General features: G+C 42.5%; 1 protein-coding gene across 1 annotated transcript in view; it reads left to right on the plus strand.

Moving 5' to 3' along the window:
- The window catches only part of Atp10b (ATPase phospholipid transporting 10B (putative)), a 102,530-nt gene that overhangs the window by 59,151 nt on the left and 19,062 nt on the right, over positions 1 to 24,317 (plus strand). Inside the window, exons 10-17 of the mRNA XM_035447381.1 lie at positions 1,911 to 2,099; positions 3,681 to 4,281; positions 6,503 to 6,612; positions 8,380 to 8,506; positions 12,061 to 12,245; positions 15,722 to 16,031; positions 19,686 to 19,762; positions 21,256 to 21,381. Coding sequence (XP_035303272.1) covers positions 1,911 to 2,099; positions 3,681 to 4,281; positions 6,503 to 6,612; positions 8,380 to 8,506; positions 12,061 to 12,245; positions 15,722 to 16,031; positions 19,686 to 19,762; positions 21,256 to 21,381 — 1,725 coding nt within the window. The remainder of the gene's footprint in view (positions 1 to 1,910; positions 2,100 to 3,680; positions 4,282 to 6,502; positions 6,613 to 8,379; positions 8,507 to 12,060; positions 12,246 to 15,721; positions 16,032 to 19,685; positions 19,763 to 21,255; positions 21,382 to 24,317) is intronic.

Below are 24,317 nucleotides of genomic sequence, written 5' to 3' on the forward strand. Positions count from 1 at the left end.
TTAACCACTGAGCCATTTCCTCAGCCCCAAATTTGGTAGTCAAAAACAGAAAAGTTCACAAATCCTGGAGAATGTGCAGGCACACATGTATAAATGAGTAAAGAGTAGCCTCATTCTTGGAAGCTGTTGAATAGTTGAGCCATCATGTGCTTGTACATGTGTGGCAGGCTTCTCACAGTATTAATTTTAGAGCATAATTGCTAAGCTGGAGTGTTGGTGCATTTCTTAGTCAATTGATTTTTCCCAAGATGTTATGCCAGTTGACATGTTCCCCAGCGGCAAACAGAAGGCCCTGTTTCCTCCCTACTCTGTTGACTGTATCTGTGGTGACTGTCGGCATCTCTTTAGAATAGCCTTTCATTTATTTGGTCAGCCGATCTTTCAACATTAGTCAACATCTACTCAGTGGTGGATACTGTAGACGGTGGGGATATAAAATCTTATAGGGCAGTGGCCACTGGATTTGGGGACTTACAGCCTAATGAAGAAGCAAGTGGACCACCAGTGACTACTGCTGGAACAGTAGGTACAGATGTGTTATAAGAGATCAGCAGAGGGTAGCGCCATCCTCCTTCCAGCTTCTTGGGAGCTTCCCGGTGAAGCTAGCACCTGAACAGGCCTTCAAGACAAGATTGAGAGGCAGCCAGGAATCTGATCTGTGATTTGGGCTTCACCCTGTCTCGCAAAGAGCCAGTGATCAAGTCTGCCCACATCATTGGGCCTTGGTTAAAACTGGATTACATTCATCTCCACATAAACCTGTGACAACCTGGTGGGGTCCCACAAAAGACCTAGGCTTGGGAAGGTAGAAAGCACTTCATAAATGTGAGCTACTTTTAGAAGCAAGCACAATATTCAAATGCAGAGAAGATGGATAGCCTGAGTTTTAGAGTGACATATGAAATGGAAAGTTTGACCAAATAATGTGAAAATTTGGAGGTTATAGATCAGCTTCAGCTCAGAAAGTTAAAAAAAAAAAAAAGGAAAAGAGAAAACAGGTCACTTATCATCTCTGCTTATCCTGATGAGTCGGGCTATTTGGCAAAAGGGACCAGCCCGGAGCATTTTGCTAAGCAAAGCTGGCATCACTATTTAGTATAGCTTGCCAGGTCAACACCTTCCATCCCATAATAACCTCAGCTGTGCCTTGGCCTACTTCCCTCATTCTCCTTTATTCTTGGTACCTGGTGGCAGTTACAGGGTAGAACTTGCTTTTGTGGTTCAGAAGAATTCGTTGTGAGTTAGAAAAACTCTAATATACAGATGACACTTCTGTGGTCACTAGGATCTAAGTGGGATTCTAACGGGTAGGAGATGATTCTTAATCTAACAGGTGTAACCAGAGGGCATAGATGGAGATTGTGGGTCCAGAATGCAGAAGAGACCTCTAGGGAAGCCAAACTTGGGAAATGTATGTGTGAAAGAATGTAGACGTAGGAGGAATTGATGATGTTAACAGTACGGATCTAGGGATCTTTTTGGAAGTCAAAAGTTGCAGGAAGAAAGTGGTGTCTTAGGAACACAGTAGATGTACATGTGAATAGTGAAAAGAAGAGTAGAAAGGCCAGTAATATGGTATAAAGTTTGTGCAAAAAAAAAAAACACAAAATTGAGGATGGAAGGGTCCAGCCAGACTGGAAGCAAGGGGAGTAGGGAAGAAGTGGTGAAGAAATGCTAGATGGGAAGACATGCCAGTGCCTGGCAGCTCATGGTTCCAGGGAGCTGATTCACAACGAGGAATAGAATAATAAATTAGCAGTGATCAGTCCAGGGGAAGGGAGGAATTTCTGGATGCAAGACAGCAGGGACAAGAGAGTTATTCTTAGCCTAGACATGCAGAGCCTGCCGGGAGGGACCTCCCTTCCCAGGCCTTTCAGGAAAAGATCTCACTTGGACATTTTTTCTTCCAGGAAAAAGATGTAACTCCTGATAAAAACCTCCTGAGCAAGGTGAGGGATGCTGCCCTGTGGCTGGAGACCTCTGACACCAGACCTGCCAAGCCTTCCCATTCCACCACGGCCTCCATTGCTGATTTCTTCCTTGCTCTAACCATATGCAACTCTGTCATGGTGTCCACAACCACTGAGCCAAGAAAGAGGGTAAGGACCAATGGTGGTTGGGGATGCTGGCCAGGGAGCAGGGGAGGAAGAGAGAAAAGTATAAAGGCAAATAGGAAAGGAGAAAACCATGACCAAAAGACATGACCCTTAAGTGCTAACCATGGTGTCATCAATCCATCCCTGTGAAACCCAGATCAGGCATGTGATCTTCCCAGGTCTGTTTCCCTCTTTATAAATTAAATGGGAAAAGTTACACATTGGGTATGTGTGTGTGTGTGTCTGACTTTCAACCTTTGCCTATCCACCTGTGAAGCAGATAATGGGTAAATGTTTATTGAGTATTTGGCTATGTGCCAGGTTCTGTGCTAAGCACTTTGCCTACATTTACCATCTAATCCTTACAACCCTGAAACATAAATTTAACAAGTGGAGTCTGAGGTCTTGATAACTAAGGGTGTGTGATTAATATGTGGTATTGCCATCTATGTGGCTCTATTATGGTTCCCAATAATATCATATTATACCTGCATCTGCTTTTATATGGTGGTTAATTAGCTTGTGTGTTATGTTCTATCCTTAGAAATAATGCAGATATGTGGCCATCTATATGAAGTTAAACAATGAAATCTGCTGAGAGTAGAAGGGTCTTCAGTTATCCACAGACCTATCCAAGCCTCCTATAAGTCACTGATAAGAATAATGATTTGGGCCGGGTGGTGGTGGCACACATCTTAAGTCCTAGCACTTGGAAGGCAGAGGCAGGCAGATCTCTGTGAGTATGAGACCAGTCTGTCTACAAGAGCTAGTTTCAGGACAGCCTCCAAAGCCACAGGAAACCCTGTCTCAAAAGAAAAAATTATAATTATTATTTGGTGCAACTTGTGGCTATAAAACCAAGAAAACAGGATTCACCAGACTATAATTTCCTCTCAATTATCCCCAGATTTCAAACCACTCAGAAACATCACCTCCTGATCAAGCATTTTCAGTGACACATAGGAGACAGGAAGCATTATCTGAAAAAGTAACTATTTTTGAGAAGCGCTATTTTGGAAAACCTAGCATCCAACTTCAGTTTTCAAGCTAATGAGAAGGCTCACACTAGCACATAGCTCTGAGCTAATGACTGGACCCAGACTCAGAACTGGGTCTCGGCTCTGTTACCAAGACACTGGGTTATCATGGCAAATGTATTCACCATCTGGGTGCCTGCTTTCCACACCCATGCTGATGGTAGCCCATCGAATTGCAGGGAAGATAAAATGTGATGAATGGCACAAGGAGAAAGCAGCTCACCATACAATAAACTGAGAGAGGGCGTGTACTCCTGAGTGCCTCGTTTGAATCTCCTTCGTTTCTTTGCAACATGACCAAAGTGTGATGCTCAGAAACAACAGGAATATGCACACTGGCCATACCTAGAACATCAGGCCTAAAAGGAATCATCTGAACTAACACCCTATGTCTATGGGTGGGTAGGATGAGGTTCACATAACACATGGGTCTTGTCTATGACCACAGAAGACCCAAATAAGCCACTGATTGCAGATGACCTTCAGATTCTGTATAAGACAGACTGGGTGCTTAAAGTAATGCTACACTTTCCTCACCCAACCACAGGTGACCACTCCACCCTCCAGCAAGGCTCTGGGGACATCCTTGGAGAAGATTCAACAGCTGTTCCAGAGGCTGAAGCTTTTGAGCCTCAGCCAATCATTCTCCTCCACCGCCCCCTCTGACACAGATCTAGGAGAGAGTCTGGGGCCCAACATGGCCACCACAGACTCAGATGAGAAAGACGATGCGTCTGTGTGTAGCGGAGACTGTTCTACTGATGGCGGCTACAGGAGCAGCACATGGGAGCAGGGTGACATCCTGGGGTCTGAATCAGGGGCTTCTCTGGAGGAGGGGCTGGAGGCCCCAGCTCTCAGCCTAGATGGACCTGAGCTCTGCTATGAGGCTGAGAGCCCAGATGAGGCCGCTCTCGTGCATGCTGCCCGTGCCTACAGTTTCACACTGGTGTCTAGGACACCTGAGCAGGTGACTGTGCGTCTACCTCAGGGCATGTGCCTCACATTTGACCTCCTCTTCACACTGGGATTTGACTCTGTCCGGAAGAGAATGTCAGTAGTGGTGAGGCACCCACTGACCGGTGAGATCATCGTCTACACCAAGGGTGCTGACTCAGTTATCATGGACCTGCTAGAAGATCCAGCCTGTGGTGAGTTCACCTTATGAGGCCCAGGAACACAGGTGCTATAGTCCCACAGGCAGTGTGGAGTGGGGATGAGGAGCCGAAATTGTCCCAACAGGATCCGGGGCCCATGAGATGCTCTCAAAACAAGGTCCTTAGAACACGCCGAATTTTCCATCACCTTGACCTAGAGAATGGGGTGTTCATTAGTACATTGAAGATGTTACAAAGTCTTCTATATGAGAAACCATTTTTCCCAGGTTCCAGATTTCCACCCTCATTATAATACTCATTTTCCAGATCCACACCCTGTTTCTTTCTGTCTAAACATCCATTAGTCATACCCTAGAGCACACCGTGGTCCCTCAAGTATCCCTCTTTATTATAATTTTCCCCAGTGCCCCTCCCCCACACCAAGATAGATTTTCATAAACTTGCACAGAGCCAGAAAAATGTTCCAAAGTCCCTATGTGTCAGTGCCCAATTTCGGAGAAGCCTGAATTAGTGTTCAGCCGCATCCTGATTACTAACAAGGAGAAGACAGTGATAGGGCTATGATTCTCCCAGGATAGTAGATCCCAGCCAAGCTTCAGAATTGCCCAGGCAGCCCAGAGCCTCCTGCATTATCAGCTGTGGATCACAGCCAAGAGGTTCATGGGGACTGATTAGTGTTTAGAATGAGAAGGGAGCTAATTAGTTCTCTTCATCCCTAGACTCTGGCAGACAAGTAAATTCAGTGCTTCTGAGTGGAGGAAGCCATAGAACTCTGTCTCTGGGCAACACACCCATGCTATCCTGGAGACATTTGTTTACTCATTCTTCACCTGATTGCAAAAAATGGGTTGGAGAGACTGCCAATAAAAAGCACAGTCAGTAGGGAAGGAGGGGAGAGAGATGGAACTAGGATCTAACAATCTTGTTTGTAATTCAAATTTTAAAAATCTGCAAAAAAAAAAAAGACAAAAAAAAAGCACAGTGTTACTGTGTTAAAAAAAGAGCAAAACTTTGAAAGGGAGAGGAGAAATAGCATCAAGTTTAGTGTACTTGGGATGTTTGTGTTTTCAGATGGACTCTGAGGTTCCTGGCAACCTGGGGGTGGGGAGGGAACCCAAGAGCTCACAAGAGATGAGCTTCAAAAAGACTATTTTTGAAGGCAAAATAGTGTAAATAGTGTTCAGTTGGCCATTGCATACATGAAGAACGTGCTTAGGTATTTTGAACAATGAGAAAATATTTGAAAGGATGTTTATATTATATGAAATAGACTGACTGGCCTTCCTTAGTGAGATCACTATAAGGAATTACAAAGTAATGAGTGAGGTGTTCAAATTCTATTCACTACCGAGGATCTCTCTAGAACCCCTGTTCAACACTGGTAAAGAATCTCTGAAGGTTCCACTGCTCAGATTTACAGGCCGCTGTGTTAGATGAGTGATGCCTGTCACAGATTAGATAAAGTGACACTATCATCGGTCCTGTCCCTCCTGAGCCAGCCCAGCCCTAAAATATTCTTACTGTCTAATAGAGAAAAAAACAAACGACTTCAGAAAGAAATATGCTATGTGCAACTTTAACACAGGGATTTTGAACCAGGCATTGAGGTATTTTTCACACTAAAGTTACAGGAAATGCAAAAGCTATTTTCTTTCTAACACTGTCCCTCATATTGAGAGAAAGCCTAAGTCAGCAAAGCCAGCGTGCTGAAGAACTCCGCTAATGAGATCCAGGTTTGCAGCTGTCATGAGACTGGGCTTGACAAGGACCAAAGTAAATGACAATGAGGATGATGGATCGTCTAAGTTTCCAGAAAACAGTTTGCAAAGTTGGTTGGCTCTACAGGCAAGGCTGGCAACTGAAAACATACCTTGGGTAACAAGCCAGACTGAAATTTCCTAGCCCCTGACCCTCCACTTGAGGATAGCTTTGTATTAACTCTCCAGGCAGTTCTCTTGTAAGTAGATGTATTTGAACAATTTCTTCGATTACCTCCTGTCCTTAAGTAGCACTTTTCCCAGCCAGGCTTTTCAAGAAAAGCTATAAGGAGTAGACAGTGTGGGGACTCTTAAAATTATCATTTCCCTGGGCAGCCTGTTATCACAACATCTCTTGCATGTTCCAAGGGAGGGCTGGAAAGGGGGCTCTTCCACTAAAGCTGGTATGGGTGACCTGGGAAGACTCCGGGGAATTGAGGGTGAAGCTCCCTGACCATTTGCCCATGGCTTCATGGGAGACAATAACTCTTTGACAGTGAGTGATATTGATGTGGAAAAGAAGCTAAGAAGAATCCAAGCCCGGACCCAAAAGCATCTGGACTTGTATGCAAGGGATGGCCTTCGAACTCTGTGTATTGCTAAGAAGGTAAGGATAAATTCCTGCAGGCATACTGCAGATGTCAGCAGTGGTTGAATGGCCTTCAGCCCATCCTGGGTGTGTGTGCATGTGTGTGTGTGTGTGTTATGTGCCTCTGTGTGTGTGTGTGTGTGTGTGTGTGTGTGTGTGTGTGTGTGTGTGTGTGTGTGTGTAGGTCCAAGGTAAATATCAGTGTTTTCCTCAATCACTCTCCACCTTGTTTTTTGTTCTGTTTTGTCTTGTTTTTTGTTTTTTGTTTTTTCTTGAGGCATAGTCCTTCACTGAATCTGGAGCTGCACTGAATGCCTAGAAAGCTCCAGACATCCTCCTGTCTCTGCCTCCCCAGTGCTGGGATTATAAGCAGGTCTGCATGCTTGTGTGGCAAGCACTTTACTGACTGAGCCATCTCCCCAGTTGTTTCTTTTTTTTCTTTACAGAAGACCACTGGTTTGCTTTGTTAATAATTTCAAGATTATTATTTGTTCTTGGCTATTGACTCTAGGACCATGCTAAGCACTCTACACTAGGCCATATCGCCATTCTTTGCTTGGTGTTGGTGTTGGCATTCTTAATAACTTTTTGAAACAGGCTCTTGTTTCAAAAAAGACATTTTTTTTGTCTTCTGTACATTTCTCAGATGCCAAAGACCTACCTGTGGTCAGGCTTGGTGGTTCACACCTTTAATCCTAGCACCCAGGAGGCAGAGGCAGGTAGACCCCTGTGAATTCCAAGCCAGCCAAGGCTACATCATGAGAATCTACCTCAAAACAAACAAGACCTCTGTCCCTTGATTTTTCCCTGTAGAGCCATACAGGGAGACTCAATGAATATTTGGTGCTTGTCTATTAGAATTATTCAAAGAGAATGCAGACATATAAACATGGTGGTTCAAGAGTGCTATGAGAGAAAGACACAGCATCTCTGTATGTTTGACAGCATGCCTACTGGAGTGTTCTAGCAGCTGTGGAAAACATGGTTACCGTTTTCCTTTCCAGCCTCATGTCTGACCCTTCTAGTATGCTTTCCACCTCCACCAGCTGATGCATTAATGGGTCAGGAATGGGGTCAAGTTCATTGCTGTTTTATAGCCTTTGCACTTGTTCCTCCTTATAACTCATAGGATTGGGTCCTTTTAAAACATTTTTATTAATTTCTTGAGAATTTCATACAATGCATTTTGATCATATTCCCACGCCCCCATCTCATCGCCTTAACTTCTCCAGAACCTATCCTACTCCCACAATGCTATGTCTTCTATTTGTTATATAATAAGCATCTAACTCCAGTTTATGCTGTCCATATTCTGGCCTTAAGGCTATCGACTGCTGCATGGACTCCTTGGGTCTTACCTTGCGTGTTAACTTTCAAGAAGACCTTACTGTCCAACAGAGAGCCACAACCCCAACAGACTCTATAGTGCCGTCCTTTTTGTTATCTGCATAGTACTCCTTGAAATGATCTATCCATTTAAATCATTTACCTGACTAAAATATCTCACCCTCCATCAGTATATAATCTGGGGCATCCTGAGACCTTGCTTTTGTTGTCCCTCTCCAGAGCCCTGAGCACAGTAGGGACTCAGTAGACGTTTGGTGGTCATGGAACATAAGGATTAATCTTCATCAATTTATGCAGTCACAACATCACTATGGAGAACTCTGCACCCAATTCTGTTAAGTCCAAACACACATATAAGAGGCCCACATATTAGGAAGAAAAGAGGACTCCATTTGCTTATCACTCAAGGTTACTAATAATCCTCTTCCTGTTGCATAGGTTGTAAATGAAGAGGACTTCCAGAGATGGGCTAGTTTCCGCCGTGAGGCTGAGGCATCCCTGGACAACAGAGAGGAGCTTCTGATGGAGACAGCCCAGCACCTGGAAAATCATCTCACCTTACTCGGTAACTGGGAATAAGACATCTTCCATTAACAAAAAAGAAAAGGGAATGTTACATGTTAGGAAAGGAGCTCTTGGCCAGGATTCTGATGCCACTACAATTTTGTCTCAATTAGGAGCCTTCCCTGGGTGTTTCCAGATATTTGGCATAATTGGGCTATGCCAGCAGCCAGCCCAGCTTCCTGGGGATGTTCTGAGAGCATCCCTGGACTTCCTTCTGGGAGAAGCCTATGAGTTTGGCTTCTTCTTCAACAACAAACTCCTTTTCCCATTCAAATGTCTGTTGTATGCCTACTATGTGCACCCAGTAGCATACTAGGCTTTGTGGCTACAGTGAGAAATGCCAACTACAGCCTCCACCTTCCCACAAGCTCATAATCTAACCAGATGGTTCAGCAAGTCATTTCATCACTCAGCAAGTGATAAGATCTGGGCCAAAAGATGTAGAGATGGAAGACAAATACAAAATAGGATTATTCAGATCAAAAAGGGTCTGGGAAGGCCACCAATTGGAAACAAAATAAGCTGTTCAGAAAAGGGGGTGTTTCATAACAGAATGAAGGGACTACATGAAAGGCAGCAAGTGAGGTCTGAGGAGATACGGAAATACAGAAATCTGCTTTAAAAACTGTACCAAATAATATAGAGGAGAATTGACAGGAGGTCAAAGAGGCCAGAGGAACCCAATTTATGATGTGCCATGTATACCATATGCTTAAAATTTATGGGGTACTTTAGTAAAGTCACCAGGGCTACTGCTATATAAAGAGTAGACTGATAAACCAGTGGCAAGCTGAGAAGTACTGAGGCTGGTTAAGAGACAGGTTTGTATTTAGGAAGAATAGCATTGCAAGCTGAAAAGTGGAAGCTTGGCTTAGGAAGATGAATCTCCCCCTGCCTAGGGAAAGATGCTCATGTCTTTAATCACTCTGAGGCCTTTAGGATGGAAGAGCTGCAGCAGGAAGGAGTTTAGGTATAGGGGATCTTTCCCAACCCCATCAAAAAAGACACACAAGAAGGAATCAGGGGTGTGCACTGGCCACTAAGCTGAAAGCAAACTTTCAGCTCAGTTTGGGAGATGGTGAGGCCTTTATATCTAAAGGGTAGCAGCAAGATTAGTTGAAGAGCCTTCAAACAGAAGTGTTTACTCTCTAGCACCTTTAGCCTCTTGTCCTTTGCCTTGGCTACAGAGGCCTGTTCGTGTTGCCCATGAGCCCTGGCACTTCCAAAGCTGGACACGGGAATTGTTTTCCCAAGAACCAGAAGGTGGCAAGTCCAGAATATTCCAACTGCCACAGAAGTCTGCAGCCAGTCACCCCACCTGAGGTTCCCACCAGTCTCTCAGGTCCTTGAACACATCTTCAGCTTCAGGGTAGCAACAAGTCTCAGGTGCAGAAAATGTTCATCAGCTGGATATGGCAAGGAACTTACTTGTCAGAGACAGTCAGCTTCCCTGTCTGAGAGATGCATCCACAGCCTTCCTATTTCATTTTCCCTTTCACACAAATAAATGTGTTTTTCCTCCTCCCTCCTTCATACAGCCCCTCTGTACTATAAATCAACTTCCGAAGTTCACCTTGCAGGCTAAACCTCACAGAAAAAGATGATATTTAAACCAACACTGTCCATAGAGTTGTTTACCTTGGCATTTGTACCTGAAATATAAAACAGGTACATTTGAAAAGAGATAGGTCCCTTTTGTTAACTACAAGGTGGCTGGAAAATGTGACTGGGTGGCAGATTTTCTGTGACCACCACAAATGCAACATGGCATTCACCCTAAGTCTCAAAATATGAGTTGATTTTTCAATATACATCCAGTGTAACTGTTCTGCCAACTTTTAACCACTCTTGTCTGTTCAAAGAAACCAAGCCTTTGCTTCTACTCTAAGTGAAATCATTAGCCCTTAGTCTATGGCCTGAAATGAATCTCATTTTAAATGCAGGTTGAGTTTTGCTTAAGTGTCTAGCAACTATTTAGTATCTGGGTATGGATTCATCAGGGTTGGGGCAAAGCTTGAGATCAGCCACAAATGATGGCGCCTAAATATCTAATTCTCTCCAAGAACAGTAGAAAAAAACTGAATCCCTATTAAATCTGCTGTGATTAGCTGCAGAGTGAAAGTCCCTGCCTTATCTCTTCCACATCCATTGCCCTGTGTCACTACAGGCCACCACCAGGACTCCTCTGCACTCCTGCTCAGCCCCTAAGAACCTCTCATCCAGCCTCTCCCATCTCCATTCCACTCTCTAGAATGATCTGAAACTACAAACCTGATCCTGTCCCTCCCTCCCCAACTTACACCCTTTAACAGCTTTCTTGGCTGAAAGATAAATTGTTTATCTATCAAGGCCCTGATATGACCCAAAAGCCCTTCTCCCTCCCTCTCGTACTCCCTTCTGCATCCTGTAAAGTCATCTACTCTAAACTCAAGGCTGTTAAATATGCAGATCCCTCTACCTTCACCTCTGTGATTGATCTTCCAGAACTGAATCAACATGGTCTTCCAGCAGCAAAATCTTCCTTGACTTTCAAGGTGAAGCTCGGTGTTCACTCACATAGCACTCTGGCCTTACCATGTAGCTCAACTACAACCCTTCATCCAATGATTTGAGTTCTGGGCAGGTACCAATTGCACTACTTAGGGTTACTATTGCTATAGTGAAAGACCATGACCAAAAGCAAGTTGGGGACGAATAGGTTTATTTGGCTTATGTTTTCACATCCCTGTTCATCACTGAAGGAAGTCAGAACAGTAACTCAAACAGGGCAGGAACCTGGAGGCAGGAGCTTATGCAGACAACTTGGAGGGGAGCTGCTTACTGGCTTGTTTCCCATGACTTGCTCTATTGGGCCCCAGCCCCCACGGGGTCTCTGTGGGTTGATAACTAGAGGTGCATCCTGTTTTCTAGTCTTGGATCACAGCCCCAACCTTGCCCCACTGGCATCAAAAGCATGAGCTCTTACACCTGGGGTTTTTCCACTGTGCTGTTAGTCTGTATACAAAGCTGCTCCCTCCCTGCAAAAAAGACAGACACACATAGCACAAGCAACCAGACAGCTCGGTTTTTAACCAAATCTCCAGGCTTTCACCCGATACTCAGACTTAGTTGTGGTGCAGATTCCACAAGTGGAGGTTCCATTAGACTTAGTCGTGGTGTGGATGCCACATTGCTCAACCTACTTTCTTATAGAACCCAGGACCATCTGCCCAGAGGCAGCCCCACCCATAATGAGCTGGGCTGGGCCCTCCCACATTAATCACTAATTAATAAAATGCAAAAAAACAAAAGAAAATGCCATACAGGCCTACCTGTAATCTCATAGAAGCATTTTCTCAAGGGTTCCCATCTCTCAAATGACTTTGGACTATATCAAGTTGACATAAAATTAGCCAGCACACAGATATCTTTATCTGGTTCATGGCTGTATCCTGGGTGTTGAGACTAACATATAGAAGATATTTGGTAAACACTGCTTGGCTATGTATTGCCTTGAGAAAGTAAGCAGCCACACTTTTGCCGTAAACTGAGCTCCCATTTCTTTGGACTTTCCAGGAGCCACTGGGATTGAGGATCGACTCCAGGAAGGAGTTCCAGACACCATCGCTGCACTTCGGGAGGCTGGAATCCAGCTTTGGGTTTTGACAGGAGATAAACAGGAGACAGCAGTTAACATTGCATATTCCTGCAAACTGCTGGATCAGACTGACACCGTGTACTCCATCAACACAGAGAACCAGGTGAGGCCAAACAGGGATTTAATGTTGATTAATGCAGCAGTCCCTCAGCCAACTCTCTGTATCTTGGATCTCAAGGGATTCAAGGAAGGATTTAGAAGACATTTAGCCCACTATCCAATAATCCATTCCACACACTTAGTTAACTGCTCATTTTGATGCTGCTACTTATTAGAAACTTTGAGTCTCCCTACTCTACAGGTAAGGATATTGAAAGCCATCAGGGCTCAGTCTATTGCCCAGAAACTTCACCTGCTTGTCTATGAAAACACCAAATCTAGAATTCTGCTCTCTTGCAAGACTAATAGAGTCACATATGCCACACCATTTACTCAATTGTCAGTGTCTCACCCATTAAGATTATCCCACCTATTGAAAAGTCCCACTTAAAACTGAAATGATCCAGAGTTTCAATTTTTAACACCAGTTTTTATGTCATGGAGCAGGACCCTAAGGGAATAATGCGTTCAGCTGGTGTGTTTTGATGGGATGGGAGAGAGGCAAAGAGGAACAAAGTCCTAAAACAGTGGTGTTCACCCTGAGTAGATTGTGGGTTTTGTGCAAAGAGTGAGAACTGGGAGAGCACTGTGTGAAATCTAGCAGGTTCTTCCTCCCTATTGTACAAGTTTGTATTAGGAAGGTGGCTTCCCTTTTTCTGAAGCAAATACAGAAAGTGAGGTGAGGACTTTGGAGAGTGAGTGCTGAGATGTCACCCCCATCAAAGGGAGTAGGGATGGGAATCAGTGGAGACAAGGTGATCACTGTACCCTAGGGTTGTAGAGAAAGGAACCTGGCAGGTTGCCATAGGGAATTGGGAGTGGGAAGCCACCAGAGAGGGAGAGAGGATTCAGGCCTCTTACCAGCTGAACTAGACCCCAGAGTAAAAGTTTGGGAAGATTTATATTTGGTTTTTATACCATGAAGAAAGATACTTGTATGTATGTTTATATATGTATATATGCATATTGTGTATATGCATACACGTATATATTCATACCTGTCTACATCCCAGGACCCAGTACTCCTTTAAGATTAGTCTTCCTCAGCCTTTTCCCTGGGAGTAAGTAGTAGATACATAAATATGTTAAAGCAAAAAATGGGAATATACACTCTAAATCTCAGATTTATTTAAGCCCTAGTTTAATGTAATTACCTATTCAGTGAATATTTTCTCTAGGGGTTTCAACTTGCTTAACTAGCTATAAACACATTTAAGTCTAGTATCTTTTTTGTATATAAAAAAGCAATTAAAGCAATAAACTAGTTTTATGGGGTCTGCCAAGACCTCTGGGTTTTCAAAAATATATAATAAAGGACTTACTATCCCATGACTAGAAACACATTTCAAAAGAAAATAATAATAACAATCACTGTTGCTGTTAATATTGACAACCCCTTTAGAGCTTCATGTGCTTCAAATAGCATGCTTCATATCTTTCTTCCTCTCATCTGGAAAGCATGGATTAAAAATACTTATTTTACAGATTGCTGAACAAATTAAATAAGATCAGAGGGGAAGTACCTACTTAGTCCCTACATTTGTTAGCTATTGTCGTATGACAAGCTATCCCAGAGCTTAGCAGCCAAAGCAGATCTTTATGATCTCATGGTCTGTGAGAGAGAAACCTAGGGGTTTCTGAGCTGGGGCCTGAGGATGAAGGTCTCAGGGAGGTTGCAGACCACCTTTCCAGGGCTCTGAGGTCAGATGTTGATTCAACTAGGAAGCGTTTACAGGTAGGAAGGAACTCTACTTGCAGGCTGACCCATCCCCTCACCCCCCCCACCCCCGTTGTTACTCAGCTCACAGTCTGTCTCAGATAAATGCTCTAGTAAACCTTACGCCCAGAACCAGTTCTCTGGCATTTCCTACTGTGCGCAACAAGTAATTTAGCATCTCCTAGAGGAGAACTTGGGAAAATGAGCTGTACCTGCTCCAGGAATCACTAGATCGAGTTTCTCCAAATCTGTCACTTCAGGAGCCTCTGAAAATCTACCCAAATCCATCTGTTACCTCAACTATTTCTCTTAATTATTTCATTTAAATTAACTCATTTGAATAATATGTACTTTTAGTGTAGATTTTTTAGCGTTTTAACTAATAAAGAAGCATCATCTCTTACAATGGGTAAAAGAACCTGATAGGGTTCAGCGGACAGCTCAAGGAATAAAGCACTTGTGGTACAAGCATACAGAGTTCAGATCTCTATCACCCACATGTCAAGTGGGCATGGTGCCTGCCTCTAATCCCAGCACTTAGAAGGCTGAGACAGGTAATGCCCAGGGCAAGCTGGCTCAATAGATCACCTAAATGGACAAGATCTAGGTTTAGCAAGAAACCCTGCCTGGGTGAAGTGGAGCATGATCAAGGCAAGCATCCAACATCCATCCCTGGCCTCCACATGCACAAGATGCCTACACATTCACCAACACATATGCAAACTTCCATACACAAATGCATGCATGTCACACTTGCAAATGGAAATTACTGTCCACCTGAATACAACATGCTTTGAAGTTATTCATATTATTATCTTATGTTTCCTCAAGCTTTATTAAAAAGTGGTGTTTATAAGGATTGAAGAGATATCAGAAGAATCATTAGTATCAAGATATGATTTTATCACTGATAAAATTCAGAGTGGTAGAAAGGGATTGCTAACTAAAAATGACTTCCTCTCTGTATTTCAAAGTAAGCATCATTTGAAAAACCACAAAACTAGCATGATAGTGGTACATCTTTAATCATAGTGCTTTAAAAAGGAAGCAGTATGATCACAAGTTCAAGGCCAACCTGAGCAGTATCAAAAGACCATCTCAAAGAAACAGAAATAAAATGTACAGAGAATATTCTTTGAACCAGTAAGAACTTTATATCCATGGTCAGTTCAGACCAACATGAAAAACACTTCATAGCACAGTTCTAAAAGACCTCTGTGGAATAGACCAATAGATAAACACAGGTGGTTTGCTTTTTAAGTTAGGAAGCCACGTTTGAAGAAGTCAAGATCATTGGTACCTCACTACTATGTTAAGTTGACATTGAGTAAGTTACTAAGTTACTCATCATGTCAATCTCCTCATCTTTACATCTTGACCAGGAGCATCTACAAAAATGTCAAAAGGAGGAACAGGGGAGGCTTCTAAGAGACTGAAACCAGCTTATATAGCAGTATGAAATGCTGTGTCTAGCGACATGTTAATGTTGATTTATACTTTATACCCACCTCAACTCAGTTGCCATCTTGCTGTGCAACTTTTACTTTATTCCTAATCACCTTCTCCTATTTTGGCCACTAATTTGTTTCAAAATTAGTATAGTTTAATGCAGCTTCACATACAGAGAAATGTACAGTGAACTTAGAGAAAATTTCCTAAACAACCTATATGGTGGAGTTTTATAATTATCTTGCTAAAAGCAAGGGTTAAAGTCTTAACATACAAGGTTGCTTACTAATACTATATTATATGACTTTCTGCAGGAAACCTGTGAGTCCATCCTCAACTGTGCATTGGAAGATGTAAAGAGGTTTCATGAACCACAAGAGGCAGCCCGAAAACTCTGTGGGTGCCTCATTCCATCTAAGATGCCATCTGCTATGGCTCCTAAAGTAGGACTAGTCATTGATGGGAAGACATTGAATGCAATTTTCCAGGGGAAGCTGGAAAATAAGTTCCTGGAGTTGACCCAGCACTGTCGGTCTGTCCTGTGTTGCCGCTCCACCCCACTCCAGAAGAGTATGATTGTCAAGCTGGTGCGAGACAAGTTGAGCGTCATGACTCTTTCCATAGGTACCCATCATACTGGGATATGGGTGGCATCTTGAACAGGGATGATGATCTGGGTCATCTATGAAAGCCAACATGCTTAGGCTGAGGGTTGTTGTCCTTGATAAAAATCACAGTTGAGATGTGTCTGTTAGGTGATGAAACAGGGGCCACTAGATTCGAGCAATGATCAGAGCTCTTAGAACTGGCCATTTAGCTAAACAAAAATCAGATTTTATATGGAGGTCACTGCCAACAAGGGACTGGAACTCAAAACATGAATGTAATTTTTAAAATAATATTTCCACCAGAAATAGACAACCAAGACAGCACCACTAGGAGGTACCTTCCTACTGGAATTAACTACCCTTCCAGAATTAATTTACCCATGGTATTACCTATGGTAGCTATGAATTTGCTATTCTTCTGAGGATAGGGGACTGGTAGGGAGATTTCAAAACCTTAGATGAGCTCACTTTTAATTTTGTATGCTATTCTCTAAATCCAAGGTCAGCACAAAGCATATTCTTAATCTGTTCTGGTTGGTTGATGATAAATTGCTCAGATGGGCATGAATTGATCAGGCCAAAGCACAGAAATAAAAACTTTTCACTGAGTACCTCCTAGACACAACAAGCCTGGTTTATAAGAATTTTCATGATCCGGTCTCCACTAATTCTCTGACAGTGTCTCTTATCATGACCACGTTTCATTCCTCATCACTGGGGTCTTCATGTTCCTCCAAATTAAATTACTTGCCATTCTCCTCATCCTCTACTTATCCTTCTCTTTTCTGGGATTCCCTTTTCCCATTTAGGTCCAAATCTATTGTCCTTTCTGTGACCACCTCTGCAATGGTTCACAAATTCCTGAACCTACAGGGATTGGGGTATGTTTCATTCACTATTTCATCTCATGACCAGCACATTTACAGCCATTCCCTCCTCATCTCTCAACCAACATACACAGCATCCAGGTCTCATTTTATGTAATTTTTGTTGCCTTTGGGTCTAAGAGTAGGTAACTATAGAAATGAACATTTGTGTGTTTAATAACTATTATGGTACATTATTTTAATTTACTATAATATCATGTATGTTAGTTATTGTTAACCTTTTATTGGGCATAATTTGTGGATTAAAATTTATTATCATTACATATGTAAACAAAAAATAGTCTATAGAGTCTAGCACTCTCCATGGTTTCAGACACACACTGGCAGTTCTGAGAGGTAATCCTCACAGTCGAGGGTAACTACTTTACTTCAGGTCCTTTCTGAAGATAGTTCTAGCCTCTCTTCTTTCTCTGGTGTCCTGGAGATCTGACAAATATTATGTTATTCCCTCGGTCTTCATGTGCAATATAAAAACTGAATTTAAAAACTAGAGGACCAGGCACAGTGGCACATGCCTATAATCCCAGCACTTAGGAGGAGAGGCAGAAGGACCTAAAATTTAAGGTCATTATCACCTACACAGAGAGCCTGAAATATATAAGATTGTACCTTAGAAAATGAGAGGAACAGATCCACAGCAACTACATTCCTACTTCAGTACTGTGAATTGGCCTCTTCTGTAATTTAGATACACAATAGACAATAGCCCAGCACGTTCTCTGGGGATAGAGATTGGCCTAACAGAAACAAACGCAACTGGGTAAGAAATAGCATGATTCCACACCTCTGCTTCTCCTGGTGTGCAACAGGAGTTAAAGCTTAGATTTATTCTGCCTTCGTAAGGATTAAAATTGTGGACTGCTATGCTATTGAAAAAAGAATCATTATTATAATAACAAAGCCTACCTAGAAAAGCAAATACTAGATGTTTAATTGACACATAATTATATAAATTTACGGGGTAGAGTATTAACAATAACATTTTAAAGCTCAATATACTTATTGCCAAATAATTAGGGAAAAATTATTCTCTCTCCTCTCCAATTCCATAGTTTCTGTGATGAACAATGTAAACTTAATTATGGCTTATATATGAGAAGCTTTTAGAAAAGAAAAAAGTAGGACTGGGAAGAGAATACAGTCAACACAGTCTATAATAGGAATTACCAAAACATAGCCCACAGGCTGTGTCCAGCCTTCTACATATCTTTGTGTGAAAGCTAGTAACAACTTTTGTATTTTTAAATGTAAAGTTTATAACTACCAGCATTTCAGCCAACAATGATTTGACTTTGCTTTGTGGCTTACAAAGTCTAAAATATTTCTTGGATCCTTTAGAGTTTAGTTTGCTGAGCTCTGGCTTAAAAGATAAAGCATTGAGGAGAACTGAGCTCTGTAAGATGCCCTCTCTGTAGAGAGCTGTATGTGGCTTCTTAATTAAATAGAACTTCACCAGCCACATTTCAATAGACGTAAGATGACAGCAGTTCTGTACTGGACATTGTAGATGCAGAGTTTTTACTTCATCAGAGAAGAGTATATTTGATAGTTCTTAGAGCGTGTGTGTGTGTGTGTGTGTGTGTGTGTGTGTGTGTGTGTGTGTGTGTGTGTGTGTGTGTTCTCATGACAATTTAATTCATTCAATGTGATGAATATATCTCAGCCAAAAAAGTGAGTCAATCTCAGTTCTCTATATTCATACAGAAAACTGAATGCCATCCATCCCTTTAGGCATTACACACAGTCTCTGATGATCTGGCTGACCCAGCATTCTAGTCATCTTGGTATGGTGGCTGGTTTAAGTCAAACTAAGGTAGAGAAGGCTCCTAGGCCTGGTGTTAATTACCTATTTGGCATCATGATGAAATATCTGACCTAACCAGCTTCAAGTGACGATTTGTTTATTTGGCTCCTGGTTTGGGCAGTCTCAGTGCATTTCTAGCTCCACTGAATTCTCCTTAAGTGGGAAGCAGAATATCATGGTGGATGACCTAGGAATGTGACTCCCTGTAGAGTCTCACTTAGCATTTGTTCTAGCTCTAGTGTGCACACAGAAATTCATGTGGGTAGAGCAATGGGATAGAAGTGCTACCTCATGACAATCTGATGCTAAGAGACACAGAAGGAGCCTGAGAGAAGACACCCTTCAAAGGCATACCCCAAGTCACCCACTTCCTTTGGCCAGACCCTACCTCCCACCAGCTCCCAAGAATGACCTCAAATTATAAACCCAGGAATGGACAGCTCCACTGATAAAGTTAGAGCCCTCATGACCCAATCAGTTCTCAGTGAGTGGACCCACCAGCTGGGGACCAAACCTTGAACACAGAAGCCTTTTAGTTAACATGTCACATCAAAGCCCTAACAACCGAAGACTCAGAACAGAAAGATTCCAGTTTCCGTACTTACGAGGGCCTTCACCAGACAACTGCCCGGACCAAGTCTCAAAATGGGTCAGAGTCTTGATTTGCTCTTTAGCAAAATCTATTCTGATGTTTGCAAAGGCCTTTCTGTAAACTATAAAGGACCACTCATGACTCTCTTGATCACCATTGTGGCGGCAGGGGGATGGGGGGGCAATGAAAATATTCACTGAAAGATTTAAAATAAATTGGAGTTTCTCATCCACATTTTTTTAAAAAGGCAACTGCCAGGCCAAGTACTGTAGCAGTGATATCCTATTTAGAGAAACATAGAAAGAAATTCAACTGTGCCAATGGGGACACGCAGATTTCTCATCACTGAGTGGTTGGACAAGGAATAAAGCCACTCACTCTTTTCAGGTGATGGAGCAAATGACGTGAGCATGATTCAAGCTGCTGACATTGGCATTGGGATATCTGGGCAGGAAGGCATGCAGGTAATGTGCACTTTAATTCCGATTTCTGCGCTGCTCTCCTTTATCCTTGGGATTTGAGGAACATACTACATTGCAGAAGAAACCTTCCTTTGAGCATCATAGAATTACTGACAGCCAGGGGTTTCACCCATGCTTCTATGTCCTCTGTCATCAAAATCCTACTATCCAGTCTTCCAAAAACAGAAGGACACCAAGGGATATGTGGCTTTTTACAAAAGGCATTGATTTCTGTAGTCTAAGGCTGCACAGCATATAAGTCTCTCTCTAACTCCACATGTCCTTCTTGTGCCCTCCATAATGAGTGACATACATAAGGACATTTGGAAAATATTTTATGCCTCCAAAAATCAATTACTACCATTTCATGGTGTACCTAATTCTCTAAAAATTCGATTTGGAACAAGCATACTTAACTGAAATACTGTTCTTTCCAACTAAAACAGATCCTGCCTCGTGATTTCGAACCTTCAGGGAAGATACTGCTTAAATTCGTAGCTGAGAATTAGAAAGGCAGCCATAGTTCTCTATTACTCTTCAGGTGTTTATCACATGCCAGCAATGTTAGGTACTTCGTCTTTATGTTTTACCACATAGAATTTTAATAATAACCAGTATTTACCCCTAGTGCACAAACGGACTTTGGGAGCACATTCCCCATGGAGGGGTACTCTCTTAGCCTAGATACACGGGGGAGGGCCTTTGGGGCCTGCCCCAAATGACTTGACAGACTTTGATGATCCCTATGGAAGGCCTCACCCTCCCTGGGAAGTGAGGCCTCCCCACCCTCATCCTCCCTGGGGGATGGGATGGGGAGGTTGATGGGGGACATGGGAGGATGGGAGGGAGAGGAAACTGGGATTGATAATGTAAAATAGGATTGTTTCTAATTTAAATAAAATTTCTACAAAAATAATAAAATAATTACATATTATAGATTGTAGATAATTTTTTCAGATAGTAAAACTGAGGCTCAGGGACTTAAAGTAATCTGCAAAGTATATACCAAGATTTCTAAGTAACACATCTAAACGTCATTTTCTTAAGAGACCTCTACCTCTAGACTAATAACCCCAAGGATAAAATGCCCATCTTAGGACCATGTAAATAAAATTCCCAAGCAACAGTGTCATCTGCAAATTATGCAAATAGTCTGTTTGAGAGGTACCCAGGGGTGCTCAGGGACTTGTGAATCACCTGGTGAAAATCAGTTCTCTGGCTCAACTCTAGAACAGATACTGACAATGGGCATTAATGAATGATTGTTGGATAAATAGAAACAAGGGGCCAAGTGGAGTGCTGCTCCCTTCCCCCCAGCTTCCAAGAAGAGACAGAAGGATGTTAGAAGCCAAAGAGCCAACCAAGAGTGACTACATGGAAAGGGATTATTCAGGCCCTGAATGATGCAGACCCATAAAGCACTGTCCTCAAACGAGCATCTTTGGGGACAGTGACAGTTGTTCATGAAAACTGATGTCTCTGCTTTTCTCTCCCAGGCTGTCATGTCCAGCGACTTTGCCATTGCCCGATTCAGCCACCTCAAGAAGCTGCTGCTCGTGCATGGCCACTGGTGTTACTCTCGTCTGGCCAGGATGGTAGTGTACTACTTCTACAAGAACGTGGTGAGTCTCCCCTATGTAACCTCCCACTTGGGTCTTGTAGTCCAAGAACTTTGTCTCCTCAGAATAGTGGCGCAAAGCTGGGCGTTGGTGGTGCACGCCTTTAATCCCAGCACTCGGGAGGCAGAGGCAGGCTGATCTCTGTGAGTTCGAGGCCAGCCTGGTTTCCAGAGCGAGTGCCAAGATAGGCTCCCAAGCTACACAGAGAAACCCTGTCTCAAAAAAAAAACCAATAAGTAAATAAATAAATAAATAAATAGTGGAGCAAGCATTTCAGCACAAGGGAGTTAGTCCCACAATCTGGATTTAGGATCTCACTACCTGTGTAACTTTGGGCAACACTGTTCAACATAGTTTCTGCTATGATTTTAAAACAGGAAAGGGGATATTTCTTGCTGTGAGAATTGCCTATGCTGTGTAGAAAGCACCTGGCACATAGGGTCAGCATGACTGCTTATGAATGTGGATCCCCAGGTCAGATTAAGGCCCAAGCCAGATTGTCATATTTAGTAATTGTCTCCAAACATATGTTTCTCTATCTACAAAATGCAAGTGATAATAGTTTCTTTCTCTCATGTGCTCTGTGCTGGTCAGCTCTTCATCAATGTGGCAGAATACCTAGAATAATCAACCTATAATGCAGAAAGGTTTGTTTGGGCTTATTCTTCTGGACATTTCAGTCTGTGGTTAATTGGTTCACACAGACTATGGGTCTGTGCCCTGTGATAATAGTGCTGTGTATCCTAAATAACAGTTGGTTTCTCTCCTGATAAGGCCCCAAAGCAAGTACATACTAGCAGAGCTATTAAAGCTACCAATGGGTCTTGTTTTAAAGTACAAAAACAACAGTGAGTATAGCAGTGAGATATTAAAGCATTGCTGGACTAAGGGATGAAACAAGGGATTGAGTTTCCATCATCTAATTCAAGGATCTTTTATCCAAATAGAGTTTGATTCCTTTTTGCATAGGTGAAAATGGATGGTTAACACCAGGGTGATGGAAAACCAAACATAGTAGCCTACAAAATTATATCATTTTCCTCTTACTCCATTATTTTAGGCTCTGACATAGTCATCCTTGTTCAGGAATGAACTTCTCCATCCAAAGTTCACTGTATACACATATGTAAAATAACAGCGCCACAAAAATAGTATAAATTCAACCAACAGGATAGGGATATTGTCTCAGCACTGTCTATGCAAGCAAGTCACTCTGACTTGAAATTCACTCTGAACATGAAAGACAGTTTACTTAGAATTCAAAACACCCTGTTCCATTTTTTTCTTTTGCATCCAAGGAATCATTCTTTTGAATCAGCACAGTGTCTTATCTGCATTAAATTTGTGAAACAGAAAGGAAACGTCTCCAGCCAGCCACGCTCTCAAAGCTCAAGTGATATTTATTTCTAGCCTGTTGCCAAGCTCAAAACTGCAATACTGATGCGGTATTATCTCCCAGCTGCAATTAGAGGGTGGAGAACTATGACTTCCACATCCGAAACCAATTCCAGAGGGATTAAAACCCTGCCTGCTCTGAAATTTGAACAATGAATTAATTACTGTACTGGAGCATCTAGGGAGGAGGAGCAGGCACCCGATCTGAGCCACGTTGTCACAGGGCTCAGTGTGCTCCCTGAGAGCTGCAAAGACTGTAGCTAGAAAGGAGAAGAGGAAAGCAGCCTCTGGGATAAGGGTATGCTCTGTGATGTTAAATTTTCGAGATGAGTTGTCAGGACAAAACAAAGATACACATCATCTAGTCACATAACTACTAAATGTCTGCTATGTGCTATGCAATGCGCTAGTCCTGGGCATAGCATGGGGACTGAATCAGGGAAGGTATTTCCCTGCCCTCAGGAGATGTTTTGTCCATATTGGGACAGCAAGCTTCTTCCAGTAATGGCTAAGCAACGCATACTTTCTGCAATGTTAGCCATTGATGTCTCTATGAATCTTACTATGGAACCCAAAGATAGGACCAGGAAAGGCCCAGAATAACTAAAGAGAAAGAACTTTGGAACTTCAGGCACTTGTTGCTAGTTTTCATCTAGGGTAAAGTGGAGCTGAGTGTCTTGGAGATATAACTATCATTGCAATAGTATTGATATATGTATTAATAGCATTCATTTAGTGACCAACCCTCACAAGTGATTAAGACTCATAGTAATGGATACTGTACATCTAATGTACTAGATGCCAGTCTGTTAAATGTGTATCTCAAATGTAATATATACAAGAGTTAAAGAACAGATTGTAGTTAGTGTTAGAACTATGATAGTATTAATGTATTATTAATAATGATTAAATGGCCTCTTCAAAATAACAGGAACCCTATCAGATATGGTTGCATAATTCCAGTACTCAGGTGTCTGATGGAGGATTGAGAGCTCAAAGCTGTTATCAAAACCATATCTCAAAAAATTAACTCATAAACTAGTGAGAGTGCTAGTCTGGTACAAATCTGCTGAGTGAATTCTTGCAAGGCCCCTCCCAACCTCTGCCATCTATGCCTCAGGTCTGAAACTTCTGATTTCCCTGGGGCTAGGCACAAACATCAACTCATTTACAATTGCAATGACAATGGGAACCCAGCACACTCCTAGTAGGAAGATCTTGGACAGAAAAGAGTTGTTAAAAGTAAAGCCTGGTGTAGTGGCCCATGCATTTAGTCCCAGCACTAGAGAAGCCAAGGCAGACAGACCTTTGAGGCCAGCCTGGTCTACACAGTGTATTTCAGGTCAGCCAGGCCTCCATACTGAGACCATGTTCTAAAGAAGAGGACTGTTTAAGCAGGTCTTCTGTTTACACTTCTGAGGTATAAGACCATCAGGAAGGTATGTGGTAAACCTCGTGAGGTCACCTTCCCATTAGGTTTCCAGCTCTTGAACTAACTTTCATGATTTTTTCAGTTTGAATCCACAATATGTTTCATCATGATC

The sequence above is a fragment of the Cricetulus griseus genome, chromosome 7 (genome assembly GCF_003668045.3).
Source record: "Cricetulus griseus strain 17A/GY chromosome 7, alternate assembly CriGri-PICRH-1.0, whole genome shotgun sequence".
Classification (NCBI taxonomy): domain Eukaryota; kingdom Metazoa; phylum Chordata; class Mammalia; order Rodentia; family Cricetidae; genus Cricetulus; species Cricetulus griseus.